The 25,512-nt window shown below is 41.3% G+C and overlaps 1 protein-coding gene across 1 annotated transcript in view; it reads right to left on the reverse strand.

Annotated features, from left to right (window-relative positions):
• Window positions 1-511: 511 nt before the first annotated feature.
• Window positions 512-25,512, reverse strand: part of SERGEF (secretion regulating guanine nucleotide exchange factor) — a 245,359-nt gene continuing 220,358 nt past the window's right edge. The window contains exon 11 of the mRNA XM_045016967.1: window positions 512-835. Within this exon, the coding sequence (XP_044872902.1) occupies window positions 669-835 (167 nt within the window). The 3' untranslated portion in view covers window positions 512-668. The remainder of the gene's footprint in view (window positions 836-25,512) is intronic.

Genomic DNA, 25,512 nt, shown 5'->3' on the forward strand with positions numbered 1-25,512 from the left:
AGCAGTTATATCTGGATAACCTGCTCCCAGAGAGTTTCTTCTTAACCCTATTAAGTAGAGGTTGTCAGGTGTCTATGCAATATGGCTTGATTTCCAGAGTAGGAGGCACCCACAACTCCAATAAAAGTCAATGGGAGCTGGAAATGCTCATCACCATTTAAAAAAACCCCAAACAATCCCTATGTGTGCTCACAGTCTCACACTACTTCCTCAGACACCACCTAAGCTCACCCTTACATCAGTAAGGAACACTTTCACTGCAAAAGCCATAAATCTGTTATCAACTGCTAAAATCATCCAAAAGAACTTTGTATTTTGTTACCATAAATGTTGGGGGAGAAAATCCTTCTTGCTTCATTTATGTAGCAGCAAAGCAAAACGTTTATTCATTTTACCCGTGGACAACAATGTCATCTCCTGTGAAAAGAACCTGTGAAATAATTTCCGGTAATATATTTATAAACATAGTCTTTATTAAACAGTTTTCTCAGCACATTAGCTCATTTTTTTAAAATTCTGGGTTCAGAACAAAGGAGTTTTTTACCCTTATTTTCTTCTGTACCATCAGGCTGTTATGCCAGTATTAAATAATTCTCTCACAACGCTTCTGAAGAGCTCTATGCAAAGATGTACAAATTCACATGGCTATGGCTTCCAGTATGTAAGGTCTAACCTGGAATCTGACAAAGAACCATAGAGTGTCCTGCCCCACATCCAATTAAGAATGGTTTTGCAGAACCAAGAGCTGCGATTGGCTTCGGGGCATAAACATTTGCTTCTGTGCCATCACCACACATCCCATGTTCATTCCATCCCCAGGAGAAACAATGACCACCTAGGGGAGAGGGAACAAAAGTTTCAATGAGAATATTTGTTACAAACCAATGTAAAAAAACAAAACTGTCTCTTTTATGGGAGGGAGTGTAATCAGCCATCTTCTAATTATCAGAGAATCTACCTGTTCCTTCCTGATCCTTAATAATTAAAAAGCAAGCAAGAGTTTTAAGAATTGATTAATAAGATTACAATTTATTCTTTCTACCAGCCCCACAAAAGTTTGCTGGCACTTTAAAGACACAAAATAAAACTCTCCCAGAAAGCTTACAATTTACTGTCCCCATCCTGTAAGCTGTTCTGAGAAGGCAAATCCCAGTGCCATGCATTGAACTATAACATATATATATACACACACACATACACACACACTTTAATCTCATCCGCATAGAATGGCATGCAGAATCAAGGTCTATATGGACAAAATGGCAAAGGAAGGAAGCAATACATTCATAAATTTATGAATGAGATCATATATTTATTCCTATTTTCACTTTAACTCTCATGGCTTTTCCTTGTGTTTCTTTTTATACGAACCCCTGGCAACGTGCATTGCTGTTATTTGTGACACCTTTCTTATCTTCTTTGATGTACCTTACCTTTTAGTTTTATATTTTTGTTATTTTCTATTATTATTATTATTATTTACTTTTTAACTCATACGCTTTCTATCCCAAATCAAGGTCAATGTATTATCATTATAGTACCTCAAAACACTCCACAGAAATCTTGTTCTATAAATGGTCAGTGCAAGAGGAAAAACTCTTTTACTCTGAGCAGTAGTGCATGTTCCATCCATAAAGTGGTTTTTGAGTGCCAGAATGTTCTTTTGAGTTTGTGTGATCAAACAGAAATCCACGGTTGTAATGTAATTATGTTTCTGCTGCAACTGGCTCTTTTGAATGTCACAGTGAGTTAATGGTATCAAATACAATTCTAAAGTCAAATGGAAAACACAAAACCAAAAAATGCAATAAAGGTCACAGCCCTGAGATAATGTAATATCTTCAAAATTCAGGAAGAGACTATTCTAGATGTTGGCCAGATCACCCTTCTCCTTTGAGCTATCCTAATCTACTTACGCTAAGTAATGCTATTACTCTGAGTGTTAAAATGTTCTTCTTTCTTATATTTTTTTCAAAAATTAAAATGTTAGTAAAGCCAGGTATTATTAAACACAAAATTGTATTCTACAAACTGATTTCACAGTAACCTCTGCATGAGATAAGTAAGAGGAATCCCTTCTGACACAGTACAGCAGTTCCTCAAAGCTGCATCAATGTTCTTCTTAACAACCTGAGCTCCACCACAAGTGCACATTCAGGGGCCATACATTTACATGCTGTGCTATATGGGAATACTAAAAAAATTAACAGATGTATAGCACAGGGCCGTAAATGTGCCACTCTGAAGAACATGGATTTATATGAGCAACTAAGGGTTTAATAGGAATTCCTTGTAAAGTTCAAGGCTGGACTATACCGCATTAAGATATGTGAGTCAACAAATACACCAGAAACCAAGGGACAGTGCTGATTTCATCATATAACAGTGATGCAGAAAAAAATGAACTATAGCATACAGCAAAATCTACTACATTCAGAAAATTTCTTTTACATGATAATTAACACATGGAACTCATTGACACAAGATATAACTGAGGCCAAGAGCACAGCAGGGTACACAAAAGAGTTAAAGAATAGATAAAATAAAATAATTACACTTTACATAGAGTATATGAACATTCACAATTACATTAGAAAAGGTAAAAGAGTAGCAAAACCCACTTAAAGAGATAAGACCATTTTCTAGATCTGTTATCTGGATACCCTCTATCCACTATTCTGTTTTAGAAGACAATTAATTAAACTACTATGTTTTCCACTGTATTAGCATATCACCAGCAATCCAGTGTTTAATGGGTTCAGGATTAAAATTGTGCTTGTTTGTCTAATTCAACCTCTCTTCAACATAATTCACAGCTCCTACAATACAGTGAGTATTCAGACATCTCTTTGGACATGCCTGTAGTTACCCATAGCGACACTGAAAACCAGACACCATTGGCCCATAGTATGGATTAGTCCTGGTTAGGATATTAAAAAATGTGAATAATAAAATAGCAGAGATACTAAATTTCAGCATTAACAAGTAGTTAATTATCATGTAATAGCTGACACCACAGGCAGGAAGCGAAAGGCTATGTGACACCTACTTAATGCATTATTAAATCATAATTCTAAACCCAGAGGAGTGATGTGCAAGCTGGTTCAGACATAAAAACATTTCCCCAGTAAAATGCCACCTATGTTTAGAACAGCCAAATCTTTAAGACGGAGGAAGATTCAGGGACATTTTTTCACTTGTAGATCCCATTCAGCATCAAAACGGAAAGTAACAAAATACAGAGACAATGGCTGTTCCAATGGAATTTCCAAGCAGGACTGGACATGCTGGAAATCCTAAGAGAAAGGCTGGCTCATTTTCCAGCCCTGTTTTGCAGACTTAAGAGAATTGGGTAGTTTGAATGAACATCTGAATAGGTGGATGCTTCTCCATATCTAACCCAGCCTGTGAACCACCAAAGGTCACTTAAACCTGTCTGTGCCTCAGCTCTCCCATCTGTGAAATGGAGATAATACCACTCATCTGCTTTTGAAAAGCACTCAAATCCTGTCTGGAACTTGCTACATACCATAAGTAATGAGTTTGCAATCCAGGGAAGAGTCACAATCAAGGCTTTCTTCCTGGCTATGTTGAGGAGGCAAAACTTTTTTTTGTAACATGACGGTTCCAATATGGAAAAGGTTGCAATCATCTTGCATGATTACTCCCAATTAAAAGGAAATATGTAACAACTTTAATTAAAATAAATAATTGTCTCCTGAAAAATAATAATCATTCCAGAAATACAGATCAGAGGATAACACATTTATGAATCATGTTTTGATTTTAAGACTCTACAGAGGCTGTAAAAAGCAGATTCGTTTCACTTTGAGTTTGAAGGTGTTATGGGAAGATTTAAGAAAAATGTTTTTTGAGTTACCCGTTTTCTCCTACCTCCTTACCTCATCCCCATCTTCCCCCAATCAGAGCCGCATTTAAAGGTCTCTGATCTCACTGAATATACAGAGCTTTCTGGGCATGTTAAACACCAGCGTGGGTAACATTCTCAGCAAGAATTATAGCAGCAGTTTTCATCCCTTCCCCTATTGCAACCCCCTTTGCCATTCTCAGATCACTCTTCTACCTAGCAGGGATCTATAGCCATTTAAGTGAAATATGAAGTGCTGGAAGGTCATGATCCCACAACACCTGTTTGTGATCCCCAGATTGAGAACCCTTTAGTGATGGTACCTTGATATCATGCTCAACCATTAATTTCCAGCCATTTTATAATAAGATTTAAAAGCAGTTAGGTTAGTTTTCAGAGGGGTGTCTACCCTACATGGATTATATGGAAGGGATGTAAAATACATTTAGAGTATTGCTTACTAGGACCATTTCTGTGCATGTCTTGAATGCACAGCAATCACTATTAAGGAGTCAGCATTTGCTAAGAGTTAACACATCACAGTATCTGAGATACAGGGCCTTCCTCTTAGACCTAGAGTAGGAAAACCATCTAGTCAGGTTAATAGGGAATAGAATTTTGGTAATTTTACATTTTTCTGAAACATCTAATCATCTATATGTCTAATCTTACCCTTTTTGTTGTTGTTATGAGCTTTGTGGTACCAAATATCAGTGATTAGTCCAACACACAAATGCAATTGGCTGATTTGTTTCCATGGTGATTACTATTTTATTTGGTTGGAGAATTTTTATTCAGCTCCATCAAAACCTAATGAGCTAAGTCCAGCATGTTTTGAGTCATCTGGAATAATTAAAGTGCTAGGTGGAATTGCTGATACAGCAAATATTTAAAACACTGAAACAAGAAACGGGGCAGTAGATGACTTGCTTGGACTGATAATGTCTAACTACATATCTTTTAAAAATACCACAGAGGATTTTAAAAGCCTGGAAAACAGCAGACAAAAACATCTCCCTAAAACTAAAGAACGCCTGATGGCCTTTATTTATATGAGCAAAGAGAAAAAGTGATTAAAAGGATTTTGTACACAATAGGCTACTGTTCATAACTATAGGGTGCCCCAATTTTACAGAAGTGGATAAAAAAAGACAATGAAGTCTGGTAAAAAAAAAAAGTACTAGAACAGATAAGCCGGGAGCAGCTGATTTGTGAATGGTCGTAAAGGCAAGGACTAGAAACTTGTATTCGATTTGGTAGAGAAGGAAGAGCTACTGGAGGAATTCAAAGAACAGTGTCATGCTGTCTGGAGTAGCTCACAACCGAGAGTGCTAACCAAAAGCAGAGCAGACACCCCAAGCTGGTGGTATGCTCTATAATTAGATTTCACCAACCTAGTAACAAATATGAACTCCCGAAGCACTGTACCAGTCTTGCAGTGGAGTCACAGACAGTCCCCTTGGGCACTCCAGTCTATATTACCACCCAGGCATGCTGGACTTAGTGATAAATGGTCACTTACACCAAAGATCACAAAATATTCACGTTGCTCCCAGTCCCAGGAGACCCGTCTCTTACCCTAGGTCAATTTGTACCTTACATCTCACACTAAAGACAGCGCCTGTAGACAATCCTGTAACAAACTCACTAAACGTTTAATAACGAGGAAAAAAGAAATGAGAGAGTTATTTACAGGTTAAAGCAAGCAAGCATATATACACACAAATGAGTTTCAGTCTGTGATTCAAAAGGTGATAGATTTGAAGTAATTTGTCAGTCCAAAATGTCTTTCAGGGCTAACCCATGCCAAGAATCATGGGGATCTTTTTGCTTTTGTTTAGGAATCTTTGCCCCCTGGAGTCCAGACAGCATAAAACAGATTCAGTTTCTCCTTGTGAGAAATTTTTATCCCCTCCACTCCAGAATCCAAACTGATGGGATGAATTCATGCATAGGTCTCCCCTTCCTGGAGGGAGTTAGGAATACAATCAACAGGCCCTCTCTCCTTTGATGCTACATAATACCTCACTGACCTTCATTGGGTCATCTTATATGCAGGACAAGCCCTTTATGTTCATTAATGCTTCTTTTCCTGTTTGGTGAGTTTGGTACACAATTACAGATGTTTACAATGCAAATACGCAATATCACTTTACACCATGGGTAAAGCTGTGAGTTTGTCACGGAGGTTATGGACGTCATGGATTCTGTGACTTTCTGTGACCTCCATGACTTTTGCAGTGGCCAGTGGACCTGGCTCTGGGGCAGCTCAGGCAGCCGTGTGACAAGGAAGATGGTGGTGTTTTCTAAAGCGATGGAGAAAAGAGGGGAGTCTGGAGCAAGAAAAGGAGCTCAGTTTTGGAAATGTTAAGTTGTCAATGGAGAGGCTTGTACGAGAAGACAACATAGTGGCAGGCCAAACTGCAGGAGCAGGAGCAGGGAGATGATAGATTTGTGACTCATCAGTGTAGAGACAGCAGTTGAAGCTATGGGGTCTACACTTAAAATTTAGGACAACATAGCTATATTGCTCATAGGTATGCTACTACAGTGCCTGTATGCAGACATGGGCTACATTATATGAGCTGATGAAGTCACCTAGAGAAAAGGCATTAGAGAAGAGTGGGTCAAGGACAGAGTCTTGCTTTGATTCCCTTTTGGGGTATTTTTGTTTGTTTTTTCCTTCCCTTTTGATCATAAGAACGGCCCTACCGGGTCAGACTAAAGGTCCATCTAGCCCAGTATCCTGTCTTCGGAGAGTGGCCAGTACCAGGTGCCCCAGAGGGAATGAACAAATCAGGTAATCATCAAGTGATACAGCCCCTCGCTCATTCCCAGCTCTGGCAAACAGAGGCTAGGGACACCATTCCTGCCCATCCTGGCTAATAGCCATTGATGGACCTATCCTCCATGAATTTATCTAGTTCTTTTTTTAACCCTGTTGTAGTCTTGGCCTTCACGACATCCTCTGGCAAGCAGTTCCACAGGTTGACTGTGCATTGCGTGAAGAAATAATTCCTTTTATTTGTTTTAAACCTGCTGTCTATTAATTTCATTTGGTGACCCCTAGTTCTTGTGTTCTGAGAAGTAGTAAACAACACTTCCTTATCTACTTTCTCTACACCCGTCATGATTTCATGCCTATTCCAAGTTGATTACTGATAAAATCTTGAAGCAACCGCAGCAGCCCCACATGCTTTCAGGCAGAAATTCAATTTTTATGAACATGACAACCACCAACAAGGCTCTATGCCAGATCTCTTTGGGATGAAACGCCATTACAAGTGATGTGTATTAATACAGCTACAAATTGTTTCTAACTGAATTTAAAATGAGCCTTGCAACATGTTCTCATATCTAATGATTTATGCACATGGTAGAGGAAGGGAAGGAGAAATTTGTTTGTTGGGTCCGTGGGTTAAATGGAGTAACCTTTTCACAAAGGCATGCTATTACTGCTGTTGCCCTTTCCCTTTTTAAAGTGTAAATATTCTAAGCATAAATGAAATCAGGAGATTTAACAAAACAGGTCCAGTGTAAACCCAGAGAATACTTCAGATTTCCACCAGTGTAACAAACCAGAATTTGTCCCTAAAATCCAAACTACTGTGAAAAGCCAAAGGTGAAGCAAGTTTCCCCAATGTAGGTATAAATCATTTAGGTCTAAAGCCCAATCAAACTCCCACTGAATCTGTCTGCTTTAGTCACATGCATATGGGCAGCAGACTTTAGACTACCACAGGCAAGTGATAATTAACCAGATTATTTCAGGTAATCAGAAAATAATGCCTGCAACCAATGCATGTATTAAACTGGTTTTACTGGCTAGGAGAAAAGTACTTAAAAAAATACACCATATTGCTTTATAAGGTGTTATATAAAAGTCATATGACTACATAACGCCCAGTAACCCACAAATATTTAGACAGTCTTCATATTTAATACATTGTCAAACAGGCAAGAAGTACTAATATTAGCAGCTAAGATACTTGGGGGGTTAACACAGTTACTTGTAAAAAACCAAAAAAAACCCCAAAAAACCAAGGAGTCCTTGTGGCGCCTTAAAGACTAACAAATTTATATGGGCATAAGCTTTCATGGGTTAGAACCCACTTCATCAGCTATATGAAGTAAAAGACACAGGAACAGGTATAAATACATGAAAGAATGTGGGTTGCTTTACCAAGTGTTAAGTCAGTCTAATGAGATAAATCAATTAACAGCAAGATACCAAAGGAGGAGAAATAACTTTTGAAGTAGTAAGAGATTGGCCCATTACAGACAGTTGACAAGAAGGTGTGAGTAACAGTAGGGAGAAATTAGTATTGGAGAAATTAAGTTTAGGTTTTGTAATGACCCAACCACTCCCAGTCTTTATTCAGGCCTAATCTAATTTGCAAATTAATTTCAGTTCTGCAGCTTCAGGTTGGAGTCTGTTTTTGAAGTTTTTTTGTTGAAGAATTGCAACTTGGAAGTCTGTAACTGAGTGACCAGAGAGATTGAAGTGTTCTCCTACTGGTTTTTGAATGTTATAACTGATTGACAGAGCCAGAAGTGTACCAAGAAGTCACCTACTACAAGACAGGCCCAATAAAGAAAGTAACAGAATGCCACTAGCCGTCACCTACAGCCCTCAACTAAAACCTCTCCAGAGCATCATCAAGGATCTACAACCTATCTTGAAGGACGATCCCTCACTCTCACAGTCCTTGGGAGACAGGCCAGTCCTCGCTTACAGACAGCTCCCCAACCTGAAGCAAATACTCACCAGCAACTACACACCACACAACAAAAACACCAACCCAAGAACCAAACCCTGCTACAAACCCCAGTGCCAACTCTGTCCACATATCTATTCAAGGGACACTATCATAGGACCTAACCACATCAGTCACACCATCTGGGGCTCATTCACCTGCACATCTACCAATGTCATATACGCCATCATGTGCCAGCAATGCCCCTCTGCCATGTACATTGGCCAAACAGGACAGTCTCTATGCAAAAGAATAAATGGACACAAATCTGACATCAGGAATCATAACATTCAAAAACCAGTAGGAGAACACTTCAATCTCTCTGGCCAATAACAGACCTCAAAGTCGCAATTCTTCAAAAAACAAAAAAACAAAAAAAACCCCAAAACTTCAAAAACAGACTCCTTGGAACCTAACCTCCTGCATTTATATTAAATCTAATGGGAAAATTGGATTTGTTTAACATCATTTCACTTAAAGTTGCATTTTTCAGGAACATAACTACAACATTAAGTGAGGAGTTACTGTATTAATTCTCCCAAAACCACATTAATATATAATCAACAGTTCTCCACTGAAAGGTAGACACAACCAATTGTGGGTACTACACACACATTACAACCTTGCACACAATCATCACAGCCTGGAGTTAAGGCTCAGCAGTTATATCACGGAACAATCCAAATTACCAAGATTTCTTATTACATTTACTTATGAACATCAATTCTCAATTCTTTAATACCTAACACATTTATCGCACTTCCAAGGATGCTCTTGTCTTTAAGGCACTTTAAAGAGTGTGGTTAGTATAGTTTGAATGAATTGGTCCAAAAGAGATAAGTATAGAATATTAAAAGAAATTGCTTTAAACATTTCTTTTCAATTTCTCTTAGGCCAATTTGCTTAGACATACAAAGGTGTTCAAATCTAAAATATGGTTACTTGAGGTCTCACTAGAGAGACTCAGCAAGTTAACCTACGGTGATTTATATTAAAAAATAAAAGGGGAACCACAATCTTTGCAATGAAATCTCACCACATCTTCTTATCTGCTTAACCCTAAGTTGGGGAAGAGACCTTTCCACGTGGCTGGTCTGAGTGTCGGTCATATTTAGGATTGTTCAGCCTCTTGTTCTCACTCTTCACATAGTGAGAGTCTTTAGTTTATGTACCTTAGTTTCAGAGCTCATAGAAGGGGGCCACCCTCTTACTCCTATTAGAAAAATGCCAAGAGAGTGCTTAGTTGTTAGCTCTTTCCGCTTCTTTGCTGCTTCCACTGGTATCAAGTAGATGGATTGGGTGTATAACAAACTTCTTCAATCCTTTTCTTATCAGAGGCTTTTTAGGTTTGATCTCTTTCAAAGATTTTATTTTATTATTAGCCTCTACTGTCAATTGGAATTTAAGCATTTTCTCTTAATATCCTGAAGTAATACCTTGATTTATATCTTTTAACATTTCTTTTTCCTAGTGCCAGACAATTCCTATTACTTCTAGAGTGCAGCAATTATTTACAACAAAAACCAACAAAATTCTTATAATAGTCTAAATTTGGAAGATATACATTGTTTGATTATATTTAACCATTTCACATTATAATCAAACAAGAGTCTTTTCCGTATCTAGAAGGATATAGATCTGACCAGAAGGCACACAAATGTGCAGATTCTAATTTGGAGTGAAAGACAGATTATCCACCGTATATTTGATTTACAAAGAAAACAATGTATAGTTAATCCTCTGGGGTGAAAACATGCAACTTGGATTTCTTGGGGTAAAAGATAGTTTGTCCAATTTGACCTTCAGTCTCACAGCCAGTCATTTTACTTAACTGCAGCTTCCCTGCCCATCTCTTGATCCCCTCACAATCTGCAATGGGTCTCTTTAAGTAAGGAAGCAGGGTTTCACCCTTACTTGGTAGCTTAGATCTTTTTTTAGCTAGGTTCAGAGGAACAAAGAGGTTTTATTCATCTGCATATTAAGAGAGATTCTTGCCTAGGTGATTAACAATACACTCATTTAGCTATTTTAGTTTTGTGGCAAACTGCTGGCACTATTATGATGGGTCCTGCACTTTCTCCTCTTGTGGGCGTTCAGGACACCATTTCTCACCCCTGAACTGGGGTATCAACTGTCCTACTAGTGTCCCAGAAAAGGGGAGTGGAGAGGGAGGGACCCGGGCCTGCCCTCTACTCCAGATCCCAGCCCAGGGGCCCTAGGGATAGCGGTCTCATGAACTAGCGATTCCTTCCCCTAGGCTACTTCTCTCTCCAGCCCTTCAGCTTGTGGGGCTTCCTGCCCTCTCTCCGCTTGTCCCAAGTTTCACCCAACCCCTTGTGTCTGTAGAGTCCCTCTGCTCTGCACAAGCCGGGTTTCCCTTTATGTAGGGTCTTAGTCTTCTGGCCCACCACAGAACTTCTCCAAACTGCTCTCCTCCAAACTGCTCTCTGCTCCAACACCAAACCACTCTGCTTCAACTCCTCCAACTGTCTGATTGTAGCAGGGAGGTTTTATCAGGTGACTGGCTTCAGGTACTCTAATTGGCTTAATTGGTTTCAGGTGCTCTAATTAATCTGTAGCAGCCGCTCTTCCCTCTACAGGGAATAAGGCTCTCATCATCCTGGGGTTTACGTATCTCCCATCTATCACTGTCCTGCTGCCCTCTGGCCGTGCTATATCACAGTTTCTATTCTTGGTGAGAGGAACTCCTGACCTTGGATGATCTGTGTGTCCTTAGACAATGTGTCTCACATAACATGAACCATTTTCTTATTGTCTTTACTTCTTAGGTGGATCCGATTTGGGGATAAATATAGGTGGATAGCTTTTCTAATGTGTGAGGGCCAGGAGGAATCTGTAGTTAATCAATCAATCAAAGCATATCAGTCCCATATAGCCCTTACAACTGACAGCACTACTGTCAATACAAAGGTTAGCTCAAGTATTTTCTTATGTAAAACCTTGGTAACTGCACAATTCATGGATTTTATCAGATACCTTTCACACAGTACCAAGTTCCTTTTTCTTGATTCAGCAAGTGTCCTCTTTTGATTCATTGTAGAATTATGAGAAACTGTGCAGTTTTGCTTTACAGGTACATGTGCAAAACTCAGCTAAAATATCAGAGTTTTGCCTGGTTTCAGATTGGAAACACAGGTTGATTCCGCTAAACCACTAAGATGAAATCATGACATAGCCCGGGCAGGGTTTACTTCAAACACAGCCCAAGTTTACTAAATTCACAAACTATTCAGCAAATGTAATCTTGAGTTTACAGGATCTGTTACAAAAGTTTAGTGCAGCCCTAGTTTATAGTGTTCTCCCTCTCAGCAATTCTCTTGAGTACTCTGGGTAAAATAATTCTTTTCCCTTCGATTAGCACCTTTCATCCAAGGATCTCAAAGCACTTTACAAACATTCATTAAACTTCAACATGGTAGGAGAGATTAGCATCCCTGTTTTACAATGGGATATTATAGCACACAGAAGTCAAGTGACTTACTCACAGTCATATAATGAACCAGTGGCAGAGCCAGGACTAGAAATCAGGTGTCTTGAGTATCAGGGCTTGTCTACACTTACAGTGCTGCAGCTGCACTGCTGTAGCGCTTAGTGAAGAAGCTACCTATGCATACGAGAGAGCATCTTCCATTGGCGTAGGTACTCCACCTGCCTGAGAGGCAGTAGCTATGTTGATGGAGGAAGCTCTCCCATCGACAGAGTGCTGTGTACACCAGGGGTTAGGTCAGTATAACTGTGTCACTCAGAAATGTGGATTTTCCATACACCTGAGCAACATAGTTATGTCAACATAAGTCGGTAGTCAAGAGCACCGCCAGCTTTTTTGCCGCCCTAGGTGGCGGAACGTCCCACCCCCGAAATACCAACAACGACTGGGGCGGCCAAAGATCTGGCTGCTGCGGTCGCCGCCCCCCAAATGTTAGTGCCCATGGCAACCGCCTAGGTCGCCTAATGGATTGTGCCAGCCCTGTCGGTAGTGTAGACCAAGCCTAGCACTGCTTTAATGATATGAAGGCACTCGATTACCTGCGGGAAACAATACATCACAACACAAGGATTGTTGGCCATATGTCTTCCATAAGATATTGTAAGAGATAGAAAATAGTAGTTCCCTTTTGATGTTTCAAGGGAGTCTAGCCTTTGAGAATATCATGTTCAATGAACTGGAAAAAATATCTCCTTGTCTTTTTGGCAGTGGCTGTTTAGTTATTAGAGGAAATGATGGACATGTTTAGAATCTGAGGAACAAAGTGAAAATGAATTATCTGTTATTGAAGGGAAAACACAAGGGTTTGAAAGCAAATGTATAAGCTAACATTCAATAAATGGAAGGTTTGCAAACTCTGTAGCTCTTATTAAAGACAATATCATTACTAACATTAACAGAGGAAAAGGGAATAAGAAAAGGCAGGATTTCAAGATACTGCAGGCTACCTATGGAAGTAGATAATGATTAAACGAATTACATAATGCCACTTTTGTTAAGAATTATGGAAGTGAATTTACACCCACACTTTCTAGTAAAGAGTTATCTTGCTTTCCAGAAAACCTTCTTTTTAATTGCTACTCAAGGAGCTCAGGACCATTATTCTCTTGAGAACTTTTATCAGACTGCACAAGGAGTAGAATCATCTCTGAGGAGGGCAAAAGTTTGTGCATTTCCTGGTCTAAAACACAGTATTTAGATGAGGACAAAAATTATCTCCTGTTATTGCCTGGAGTACGTAGCTAAGATGCTGAAGACAAGCTGGTTTGAAATCCAATTTCCTCTCATAACCCATCTCCAAGTTAGTTGATGTGGACCAGTACTTCCTCCCAGATACATACAGTATCCCTGATTCTCCTCGTACAGTGGTTTTCCATCAGTGGAACTCAACTGACTTCAGTGGACTCACCTATGGTTTACATTGGTGTGAAAGAAGAATTGCAGCTGTTGACCTTGACTTTTTATATGGCACTATGTCTAGAGCTTTCCCCAAGCACAGTTAGCAGAAACTATGATTACTACTACTTCCTGCCAATCTTTCAGTTATTTGCAATAGTGTTGTAGCCACGTTGGTCCCAGGATATTAGAGAGACAAGACGGGTGAGGTACCTTTCCCAAATTTGAAGAAAAACTCTGTGTAGCTTGAAAGCTTGTCTCTTTCACCAACAGAAGTTGTTCCACTAAAAGATGTTACCTCACCCAGTTTGTCTCGCTAATCTTTCATTTACTCACTGAAAAGTTCTACCAGACTTGTTATTGCTTTCGAATGCTCTACATGGTGGCACCTTTAAAGCATAGCGAGACTAAAACGAACTAAAACTTTAAGACTCTGCACTGGATAACAATGAAGTAGTGATGGTGTTTGCTTATTGAGGAACTCCTGATATTCTTAGCCAATGTGGAGGATCTCCATGTGTTCCTCTTTTCCCACAGATTGTTCTGTGGTTCACCTGAGGCCTCTGCTACTCCACTAGACTACACATTACACTGGTTGTTGGCATGTTTCAAGGTGCTGGAACTCCTTTTACCTTAATTTAATCTTAATCTAAGATTAAATTAATTTAACCTTAACCTTAATCTAATCTTAGAAGATTACACTGCATAATGTTTTACCTCTTTTTTATAGTGAATACACAGAGATGGACAATAACGTTCTGAGCTCCCATCAGTCATACCTGCAGGTTCATTCACTGTATTTCCACCACCAGTTTTCACCAGTGTATCAAGCAGAGTCAGACATTATCTCGTGAATTCTAAGATGCCATTTTCTTTTGTGGACTGTTCATTTTGCCATTCTTTTGTGATGCTCATGGGCACCAAAGAACAACCACTTTTTATTCCAAGGCTCTTCATATGGGAAAGCAGAATGGGACAAGTTAATCATAATAAAAATACTTAGGTGTTGAGGAATATGATCTTGTTTTGATCAAGTATTCTAAACCTGTAGCTTTGATATGGAGAGATTACGTGAGCCATAGTTTCACAATAGTAGTGCTCTATATTGTGGTTTGGGATGGTCTCTCCACTTGTGTATGGTGCCTAGCACAATGGGGCCTTAAATCTTGGTCAGGGCCTCTGGAATCTACTGTAAAACAAATTATATGTAATTTTCACTATATGTGTCTCAAATGGTGAGGAAAACACAGTACTACTTCTACTATTATGTGTGTGTGTGTGCACAACAGTGTCTGGGGTTGTGCAAAATGGGTAAGAATAGAAAAATACTTTGAAATCTACTTAATTCAGCAAAATTGTTCATTATAGCCAATGTCTGTCCAATGCATCCAGGGTGGCAAACGGTAGTGTGTGTATCCAAGCTTTGAGACCACTCTCATCACTGTAGTACCTGAGCACTGTACCCGAAAGCTGTGTGTCCAGTTTTGAAAGGTGAGAAAAAGCAGCAAATGGCAAGAAAGCGCCATCTGGTATAGAATCACAGAACAGTATCTGAAGATAAGTTCTCTGTTTCATACAACCACATGCTGTATTTTCCACATGCATTATATCTTGCTAATAATTGTACACACACCCATAAATATGAAAAATAAATGCAAACTTTTCACACACACACACACACACACGCAACAAACACTCCCAAACCAACACATGCATGGCCCACTGCACTCTTAGACTATGTTTATTGCATGTAACAGCCCTACTTTGGGTTATTGTTTGGTATTATTTATACAGGGTTACTTTTACCTCTTATTAATGTATTTACATTGTAGAAACGATCATGAACATTAAAAGGAAACCCACTGAATGTAATTCTAGTATTTTTTTTAAATGTCCATAGCTCTGTATATTCCCAGGCACCTGCAAAACCAGATATGCACCGAGACCCCTTAAAATGACATTTTCCTAGTGGAGGCTGAATATGATCTTAATGTCATAGTTATAATGAGATTTTTGCATGATTCTTATGGGTGGCAGGGAGAAGTTTCTTTTTTACGGGTTGATAATTCATGTTCTAGGTTTGCATTTGTTTTTAAAAGCAAAGGTAAATAGACCTTGCTAAGGCTAGAAAGAACTGACAGGTGCTGTGTAAGCTTTCCTCCAGGTAGTTCTGAAGGTACATTTTAATTCACTCCTGATTGCAAAAGACGAGTCAACACAGGGACTGACATAAGCTCAAGACTTTGATTGTGCAGAGAAAGCATTGATTCACTCCACTGACATAATACGGGGGGTCATATTACACATGAAACAACAGCTGCAATGTAGAGAGGATTACTCATTACTCTTTCCAGCATCTGTAATAGGAGGACTAATCTTTAAATTATGCTCTCTGGAATATAAAGCAAAAATTCTGACAGAGAAATTATCTATGGGACAGAGTTATCTAAAGACTCTGAACATGATTCAGTAATGAAGGTCCACTGAGATATTGGACGTGGCAGAAAGTGACACACTCAAGCCCCAATCAAAGTTACATTCCTGTCCCAAACCCAACAAGTTCCCAGAAAATTCTGCACATTAAATATTTCACCTCTCCACTTGGTTTGATTGGTGCCACTTGTGGAAATAACAGGATCTTTTCACTAAGAAACATTGTGTTAGGTTCAGTCACTCTTACTTACACCGAATAGGACTGTACTTATCATACAACCCCACTGAAATCCACAGGACTGCTTGCGAAATAAGATGCTATTCCATGTGAGTAAGGGTATTGGAAGCTGGCTCTAGTTCATAAAACATGAAAAATACCTTTCACTAAGATCCTAGCAGAGGGTCCTTCCTCCCACAATGCTCCCACAAGAGAGACATGGGCAAAGCAGGCTGCAGAAAGGCATCCACCTAGAACACAGGCCATAGGAGACTCATTTTCCTTTGCCCTGCACTGTGTGCAGTCACTTACACCACTGCAATGCGAGTGTGAAGTGCTATGAAATCAAAATGAACTGGTGTAAATGACTAACCAGGTGCAAGGCAATGGCGGATTAAGCCCCTTGTTTTTGCATAATTAGAATTTAGGACACTACATCCAGATCCTGGAGTGGCACCTTGAATTTGATGCCATCTTTCACAAATTCATCAGGTAAGGCATCAGATACCCTGGTGATGAGTGTAGCATAAAAACATAAATAGTTAGACAATCTTTCAAACTGCATCATCATTACCTGTTGAGTATAGACACTTGGCACTACACACAGCAAATATTACAGATGTACCCATTGCTACTATGGCAGCATTTCTTTTTTGCTTCATTGGTCAAGATCAGAAACAAAGCCTCATATGAACTTTCATGATTCCTCCCCTCATGAATGAAAGTCCAGAGAATGGATGGGTTGGCAAGGAACAACTGTTTTTAGAAGTATTATTTTTTTGTTTTGTACATTGGTCTAGTTATGAATATGCAATTATTTATTACCATTTTAGGTGCTGACAATGTGCTCAGTGCTGTACAAGACAGTGTCAATCCCAGACAGTTTACAATAAAAACTATTTTCAGTAAACCAATAGTTTAAAAGTTATTTATACAGACACAGCTACCTTAAAATTCTCCTGGCCTGCAGGGTATTCCCTGCCCTGATGGATGATTTCCATTGAATAACAATGAGTTGTGTTTTTTTTTAAAGGAAGTCATCCTTTTCTAAAGGAGAGCATATAAAATCCTGTGTAATTCCTGTTTATTTTTCTGAGATGAAGAAATTTTGCATCTTAACTCTACATGAAAAAGTATTTATACAATAGCTTTGGATTTAACATGGATTCCATTTGTTTTTTCTTCTTTTACATTATCATATGCCAGGTTGCATTTTGGAGAGTGTGCGGCTGAGTTCTGGGACGTGTATAAGAACAGGTTATATGATTGCATGTGACTGTTGAGTGATGTCCGAAACAATTGCTTGTTGATATTAAACAAATGAGGGATTTTTGCAATGCCTCACAAGTAGCCTGAGGTGAACCCCAGAGGTCACTTGATGCACAGAGAGAAATCCAAAGTCAAGAGCAGTGTAGGGAAATGCTGAGTGAGCTTTCACTTTTCCCATTGATACCAATAAGGTTTTCACACAGCCAGTAGTTCATACTAAGGCTGTCTCGGCAGCAGGAGTGCCGCCACCTTTTTTGGCGCGTTAGGCAGCAGGTCCCGCCCCTGAAATACCGCCCCCAACAGAGGCGGTGGAAGGTCCTGCCCCCGAAATACCACCGATGACCAGGGCGGCCGAAAATCCGGCCACTGCTGTCACCGCCCCCCAAATTTTAGCGCCCTAGGCAACCGCCTAGGTCACCTAATGGGTTGTGCCGGCCCTGCTCAGCAGTTAAAAAATAGCAGCAGTCTAACAGCAAGCTAGTTAGGTACTCTGACTCCAAGGGTATGTCTACTCTGCATAATAAGCCAGGGCTCAGACCTGTAATATCTCATTTGAAAATGTTTATTGTTAGCTATTTGTAAATGAAACTCCTCTTTTTCCAGGCACCAGGTTTGGCAACCTATCTTGAAGAGAACTGATTTTTAAGCAGCTTTTTGTTCTAGAAGCGGTAGGGGTTGCAGTATTAACTCCATTCAAGGCTTAGCCAGATATTGTATCTAACCAATGCTTAGCATAAGACCTGCTTATTCTAGGTACAGACTCAGCTTCCCAATTGCAGGAAAAAGCTACCTGGGCCAAGTGACCCTATGTGACACTGGGCAAGCCACTTTAATCTCTCGGTCTGAAAAATAGGGATAATAGCATTTCCCTACCTCACAGGTGTGAGAATAGGATACAGTCATTAATACTCAGATATTACAGTGATGGGACCATATAAGCACCTAGACGGATAGTAAAAAACAAATATATGAAATATCAACACTGACCCTAACAGTGCTGCTGCCTAAGACCAGCACTCCACTCCCTATCAGAGATCATGCTTTAATGAATTGCTAAGCATGAAGTATAAAAAGGGCAACAAGAGAATTAGGAAGAATGCTTTGGATAGAGAGGTATGGAATATTAGCAACAAAACATGAAAGCACGTAAAACCTCCCAGATTTATGAGCTCAAAACTCAGGCCAACTCCATCAAGAAGATTGCTAAGGTTCAGAAACACTTCTAATGAACCTGATGTTAGCAGCAAAAGAATGTGAAGTTTTTGGTTTCATTATGAAGCTAGGTGAAGCTTGGTGCTCTTAACAGAGAATGACTCTGACAATCTGTAGTGTTAACCGAGAATCCAAAGTGAAACGGTGGGAGTGCCAAACCATAAGGATGGATTAATACACAGAAAAACAGGTTTGCAACAAACCCTTGCAATGCAAAACCACCACTGTCCACACAAGCTTCATTCAGTGACAATCTGGCTTCTCTGGCTGGAAGAGAGAGTTGTCAATCAGGGACCATTGCAAGGGAGAACCCAAGATGTCCTGCCTCTTCCTGTTTTCTGTGGGCTTTGAAATGATTAATGACTTTAGCCATTTTGTCCAGACATGCAGATGATGCTAAGCAGTGCACCATATAAGGCTTGCCAAGGAGAAGCCCATTGTCTTTCTTCTTCCTAGATAATTGACAGACAGGTCGATCTGAATTACTCCCACTTACAAGAAAAATAATCCCTAACAATATTTTTTTAGCTGCAGTTCGAAAGTAATAACTATATTTGAATAGTGTTAGGGAAATTAAAGTAATTAATTAAGTAGTCAATTAACAGTCAATTAATGGGAGTGTTAAGTTAGATATTAGGAAAAGCTTTTTAACTATAAGGGGTATCTCTTTGGAATAGGCTTTCAAGGGAGAGTATGGAAATCCCATCATTGGAGGTTTTTAAGAACAGGTTAGACAAACACCTGTCAGGGATGGGCAATGGCAGATTAGCCACTGGAACCACAGGGCCCGTGCCCAGGGGCCCTGGCCAATTGGGGGACCCCAGAAAAACGGGCACTCATGCCCCTTCCCCGCTCCCTGGCTTTGCTTGCCCTGGGGGAGAGAAGGGGAGGGGACTATGTCTATGTCATTCCCATGCTGTGTCCCCCATCCCCAGGCATGTTTCAGCTTGTGGGGAGCGGACAGAGCAGGATGGAGCAGATTTTCCCCAGTGCTTTGGGTCCTGCCTCCGCAGCTGGATGCTGCCTCCTGGGTCCTAGTGCCCCCCCCCGGTCTCCTCTACAACCATGATTGCAGGGGGGGGGCGCACAGAGCAAGGGAGTGGAGTGAGAAGAGACGGGGAGAGGAATGGGGATGGGAGGGGGAAGAGAAAGGGATACGGGAATGGGTGGGGGGAAGCTGGAGCCCAGCATATAGCATTCTCTGGGCAGCAGCAGCCCCAGAAGGGAGGCAACCGCAGTAGCACCAAAGCAGTGACATTGCTGCAGCAGCCAGTGCCAGAGGGGTTGCAGGTAGCAGCTGGGGCTCCCCCATTATGCCATCCTGTCCTCCCTCCCCAGCACTGGCAGCCCAGGTACCGCTGTAGGTGGGGGGAGAGAGCCAGTAACCCAAGGGGACTGGCTTCAGCGTACACGTGTGCATGAATGCATGGGCACTTTGCCCCCCCAATAGAGCAGTCAAACTATAACTATGGCCCCGGGACTAGTTCCCTGCTGAGGCCCCAGGGCTGGGGGAGCTCTCCCTGCTGCGGCCTGGGGTCATGGTGGGGGCGGGTGGACAGAGCTTCTCCAGTTTTAGGGCTGCGGGTGGTGGGAAGGAGTACGGTTGTGGGGCCACAGTGGGGGGGGAAGAATGGGGCTGACTGTATGTGGAATGGGGCGGTGCAGTGGGGAAGCAGGGCAGAGGTGGGGCTGGGGCCTCAGGCAGAAGGGCTGGAATGGGGGTGAGATTGCAGGGGGAAGAGGTGGGGAGGGGCGCCCCCACTTGCTCTGGCTCAGGGCCCCACAAAACCTTAATCCGCCTCTGGGAATGGGCTAGGTTTACTCAGTCCTGCTTCAGCACCGGGGGCTGGCATTGATGAGCTCTCAAGGTCCCTTCCAGTCCTACATTTCTATGTTCTATGAATGCTCTCACAAACATAAAAGAGGAAGTGGGACATTACAGAATGGTGGAAGAAAAATTCAGTGTTTACTTCCACAAAAATTAAAAATGTACAGGAAGAAAATTGAAGTAGACAGCTCCAAAAGGAAAGGATTCAGATGCAGGATTGGATCTGTTTCTCCAAACGTCAGTTCAAAATTGCATGAGGGTGCTGGGCGAAATCTACAGGAATTGTCTGTTGGTACTAAACGAATGAGGAGTTCCTCCAGCAACATCTGGTCCAGGCAAAGATTGTGTACTTAAGTGATGCAAATTTTGTCATGTTCTATTTTGGAAGGGGGCACAAATGAGATTGTTTCTTTTTAGCCATTTCACCTATTGCATCTTGTTTAATTACATTTTGCATATCTAATATGCCCTCTTCAGTTTCATCAGCTGGAGATGTTATTCTTCACTTCCACCACTTCTAGTGTTGAACAGCTGCTGCATTTCAGAGGTGGCCAGATTTCAGCAATAGGTGAGCAATCCAAAAATGCACAGGATCAAATGGCGATTGGTCCTGAGTGGGTGTGTGGTGGTAGCAGCAGCGGATACACTACTTAGAAATGCTGAGCCACTTTACTCTCTCAAGAAGTGACCTGGTCAGAATTTTTCCAGCTTCTCCAGCTATGAGGAGATAACTGGGTTATGAGGAGATAACTCTGTGGATGAGGGGAAAGCAGTGGATGTGTTATTCCTTGACTTTAGCAAAGCTTTTGATACGGTCTCCCACAGTATTCTTGCCAACAAGTTAAAGAAGTATGGGTTGGTGATTGGACTATAAGATGGATAGAAAGCTGGCTAGATTGTCGGGCTCAGCGGGTAGTGATCAATCGCTCCATGTCTAGTTGGCAGCCGGTTACAAGTGGAGTGCCCCAAGGGTCGGTCCTGGGGCCGGTTTTGTTCAATATCTTCATTAATAATCTGGAGGATGGCGTGAACTGCACTCTCAGCAAGTTTGCAGATGACACTAAACTGGGAGGAGTGGTAGATACACTGGAGGGTAGGGATAGGATACAGAGAGACCTAGACAAATTAGAGGACTGGGCCAAAAGAAACCTGATGAGGTTCAACAAGGACAAGTGCAGAGTCCTGCACTTAGGACAAAAGAATCCCATTCACTGTTACAGACTAGGGACCGAGTTGCTAGGCAGCAGTTCTGCAGAAAAGGACCTAGGGGTTAACAGTGGACGAGAAGCTGGATATGAGTCAACAGTGTGCCCTTGTTGCCAAGAAGGCTAACAGCATTTTGGGCTGTATAAGTAGGGGCATTGCAAGCAGATCAAGGGATGTGATCATTCCCCTCTATTCGACATTGGTAAGGCCTCATCTGGAGTATTGTGTCCAGTTTTGGGCCCCACACTACAAGAAGGATGTGGAAAAATTGGAAAGAGTACAGCGGAGGGCAACAAAAATGATTAGGGGGCTGGAGCACACGACTTATGAGGAGAGGCTGAGGGAACTGGGATTGTTTAGTCTGCAGAAGAGAAGAATGAGGAAGGATTTGATAGCTGCTTTCAACTACCTGAAAGGGGGTTCCAAAGAGGATGGATCTAGACTGTTCTCAGTGGTAGCAGATGACAGAACAAGGAGTAATGGTCTCAAGTTGCAGTGGGGGAGGTTTAAGTTGGATATTAGGAAAAACTTTTTCACTCAGAGAGTGGTAAAGCACTGGAATGGGTTACCTAGGGAGGTGGTGGAATCTCCTTCCTTAGAGGTTTTTAAGGTCAGGCTTGACAAAGCCCTGGCTGGGATGATTTAGTTGGGAATTGGTCCTGCTTTGAGCAGGGGGTTGGACTAGATGACCTCCTGAGGTCCCTTCCAACCCTGATATTCTATGATTCTATGATTGCACAGTTCCTCTTCAACCACCAAGAATGTAGTCTGAAGGCAGAATCTGGCCCCCAGAATTCTGGTCCTAAAATACTTTCAGATCCTTCTGTATGAGAGGTGCTGAATTACCTGAGATTATTACTACACTTATCCCACCCTACCTGCCTAAACTCCCCTAGTAGCAAGTGTCACTTAGAAAAATACTGACAGATCTACTGACTGATTGAGGTGAAATGCTGAGAGTGCCATAGACAAGGATTTGGGAAACCATGCACAGTTGGTGAGCCATGTATTTCTGGATCTCGGGTGCTATTCGAGTTGATGCAGTCACCACTGGGAACACAATCTCTTCCATGCCAGGTGGTGTATGGAACATTCCTAATGATGTCCCTCATTATGGTCCCAATAATTTAGTGAGCACCACACACTTAGGTCCTAGGACAGGAGCAGCTCTCGAACCAGTGAGAACATGGGAAGTAAGTCTTTGTAAGAGTGTTCTCACTGTAGGCTGAAAGCAAAGAGAGAGAAAAGAAAGAGAGCAAGAAAGAAAAGAGAAAGAGAGAGAAAGCAAAGAGAGAGAGAAACCACCTCCACTTAATACAGCTGTGATTTTTGGTGAAAGATTTCCTTCTCCAGCAGATTCTCCTGGACTTCCACAGAATAATCACAGTCCAAACTGCTCATTTGGCCAGCATCCGTGCATCAGACACAGGGACCTCAGACTGGGAGGTATATCTGGCCTTGGCTCTGAGACAGCAGTGAAAGTACATTGGGCAGAAGGACTAAGGGACTCAGTGCCAAGTCCAGAATGTCAGCGTGCCAGAAGTAAGAACCCAGGTTGAGACCACAAGCAGAAACTTGGCACTGTTCCACCTGATCTTCCACAGAAGCCCGGGAGGAAAGCAATCAGCTGGAATGCAGATAGGAATATCTGGCAAAACCCTCCCCCTACCACTCAAAGAGAAACAAATCTGCCCAAGACCCTGGACTCTTTCCACCAAGTATTTTTCATAATTAAAAACAATTTTCAACCTTGTTTATCAAATCAATAATTGTCAGAATTAGAGATAAAGGCTGTTTGCTCTCTCCCTTCAGACACAGGGAGTAGGTAGGGAGTATAAAGTCTCCTCCGTGGGATTGCTTGATACATTCCTTCCCATCCCCTATGAGATAAACATCTTCCTCCTTTCTTCCATTCAAATTTTGGGTTGACAATGTCTCTATAAAATTGCAACAGAAATTAAAATGAATTCTGGTATAGGTTGGTACCAACATGCAGCTAATGGGGGGAAAAGAAGCTAACAAATAAAACATTTTCTCATCACCTTCTGAATCTTGATTCAAATGCAGCTATAGCTCCTAAGGGTCCAGTTGTTTCAACTTAGGTCACACTTGGCATTATTTAACAAATATTGTCACTACAGAGTGTTGAGATTCGATTTACAATGCTGCTTTGTGGTAGCTCAGCAGCGGAAAAGTCTTTCAGGTTCCTGTGCAGATTCCAGACAGCATAGCCTGAGAAAGCAAACACCACACCAGCCAGCACTTTTGGGGAAATGGAAGCCTTCAGTGTACAATGCTGCTAGCCTTTTGACTGTCGCATGTTGAAATATTACATACATTTGCTGTCCGCGTGGGTATATTTCCTAAGTAATCTGCAGTGTGAGTTTGAGATATGCTTTATCTATTGTTCCTATATTTGGAAATCAAAATGACAGAATTTGAAGTTCTTAACTGGAGGAATGTTGGGCTGTTTCATTAAACAATAACTCCTAAATATTTTTCTCCTGATTTCTCATCACCATCTGCTATAACTAAAATCCTTTTGAGTATCAATGAAAAAAATGTCTCTAGTTATAGTATGAAACCATAAGCGTTTCCTCCACTTCCAGATTACCTGCCAATAGAATTGACTGTGAGCCAAAAATGACACTTTTCTTGTCTCTTCAGACCCCTTAATTCTATGCAGGGATGTATAGAGTAAGAGTGGGATTTTCAAGTGCCTACATGATTTAGTAGCACAAATCCAATTGAAAGTGAATGGGACTTGTGTTCACAAATCATTTAGGCCATTTTGAAAATCCCACTCTGAACTCCCAACTATGAGTATGTCTACACTACCTGCTGGATTGGCGGGCAGCGATTGATCCAGTGGGGGTTGATTTATCACGTCTAGTCTAGACACGATAAATCGACCCCCGAGCACTCTCCTGTCGACTCCTGTACTCCACCACTGCGAGAGGTGCAGGTGGAGTCGACGGGGGAGCGGCAGCAGTCGATTCACCGCGGTGAAGACACCACGGTAAGTCGATCTAAGTATGTCGACTTCAGCTATGTTATTCACGTAGCTGAAGTTGCGTAACTTAGATCGATCTCCCCTCTTCCCCCCCTCTCCCAGTGTAGACCAGGGCAGAGTGTTGTTTAAAATGTAGATCAGCTACTCTTCTGAGGGAAAAAGCAGAGCAAAAGTAGCCATGTTCTGCAGAGGGCTAACCTGACAATCCTACCACCCTGGGTTGTGATTGTGTCAGATCTCATCAGTTAAGAAAGGTCAATAACGTTTTTAGGAAACATCCAGGAAAACCCAGGTGTTGCAAGAAATGGTGCTGGAGAGTCGTTTGGTGGCAGTTTCCCCTCAGAGCTCCAGCAGGAAGTTAGGGGGTGTTGTCTTATCAGAGCTGTTTACTTTAGGATGAGATTTTAAAAAAATAAGGTCTTGACTTCTTGTGGTCATTACAGATCCAGTGTGTCAAGCCAAGTGCTCTGGCCAAATTAAAAATTGGTTAACTAAATTCTGCCTACTTAGAATTCACTCAGTAGTTTCAATTCATGAAGTCACTTTTCACTTCCTGTTCTCAACTCCTGAGTAGTGTTGCTGGGTCATGTTAAATAACTGCTGTTTCACCTCAGAAGTAGCTGGGTGACGCGACCTATGTAAATATTAAGACACTTTGGGATCCAGCCAAATAAATTTGATACAGAAATGTTCAAGATCAATGCCATTGCAAAGACTGCCATCGTCACAGTGATAAGAAAATATTCCAGACAACGGGACAATTGCATGGGGCATGTTATTTTAGGATAACCCCTTCTACCAATTGT

The sequence above is a fragment of the Mauremys mutica genome, chromosome 4, assembly GCF_020497125.1.
Source record: "Mauremys mutica isolate MM-2020 ecotype Southern chromosome 4, ASM2049712v1, whole genome shotgun sequence".
Taxonomy (NCBI): domain Eukaryota; kingdom Metazoa; phylum Chordata; order Testudines; family Geoemydidae; genus Mauremys; species Mauremys mutica.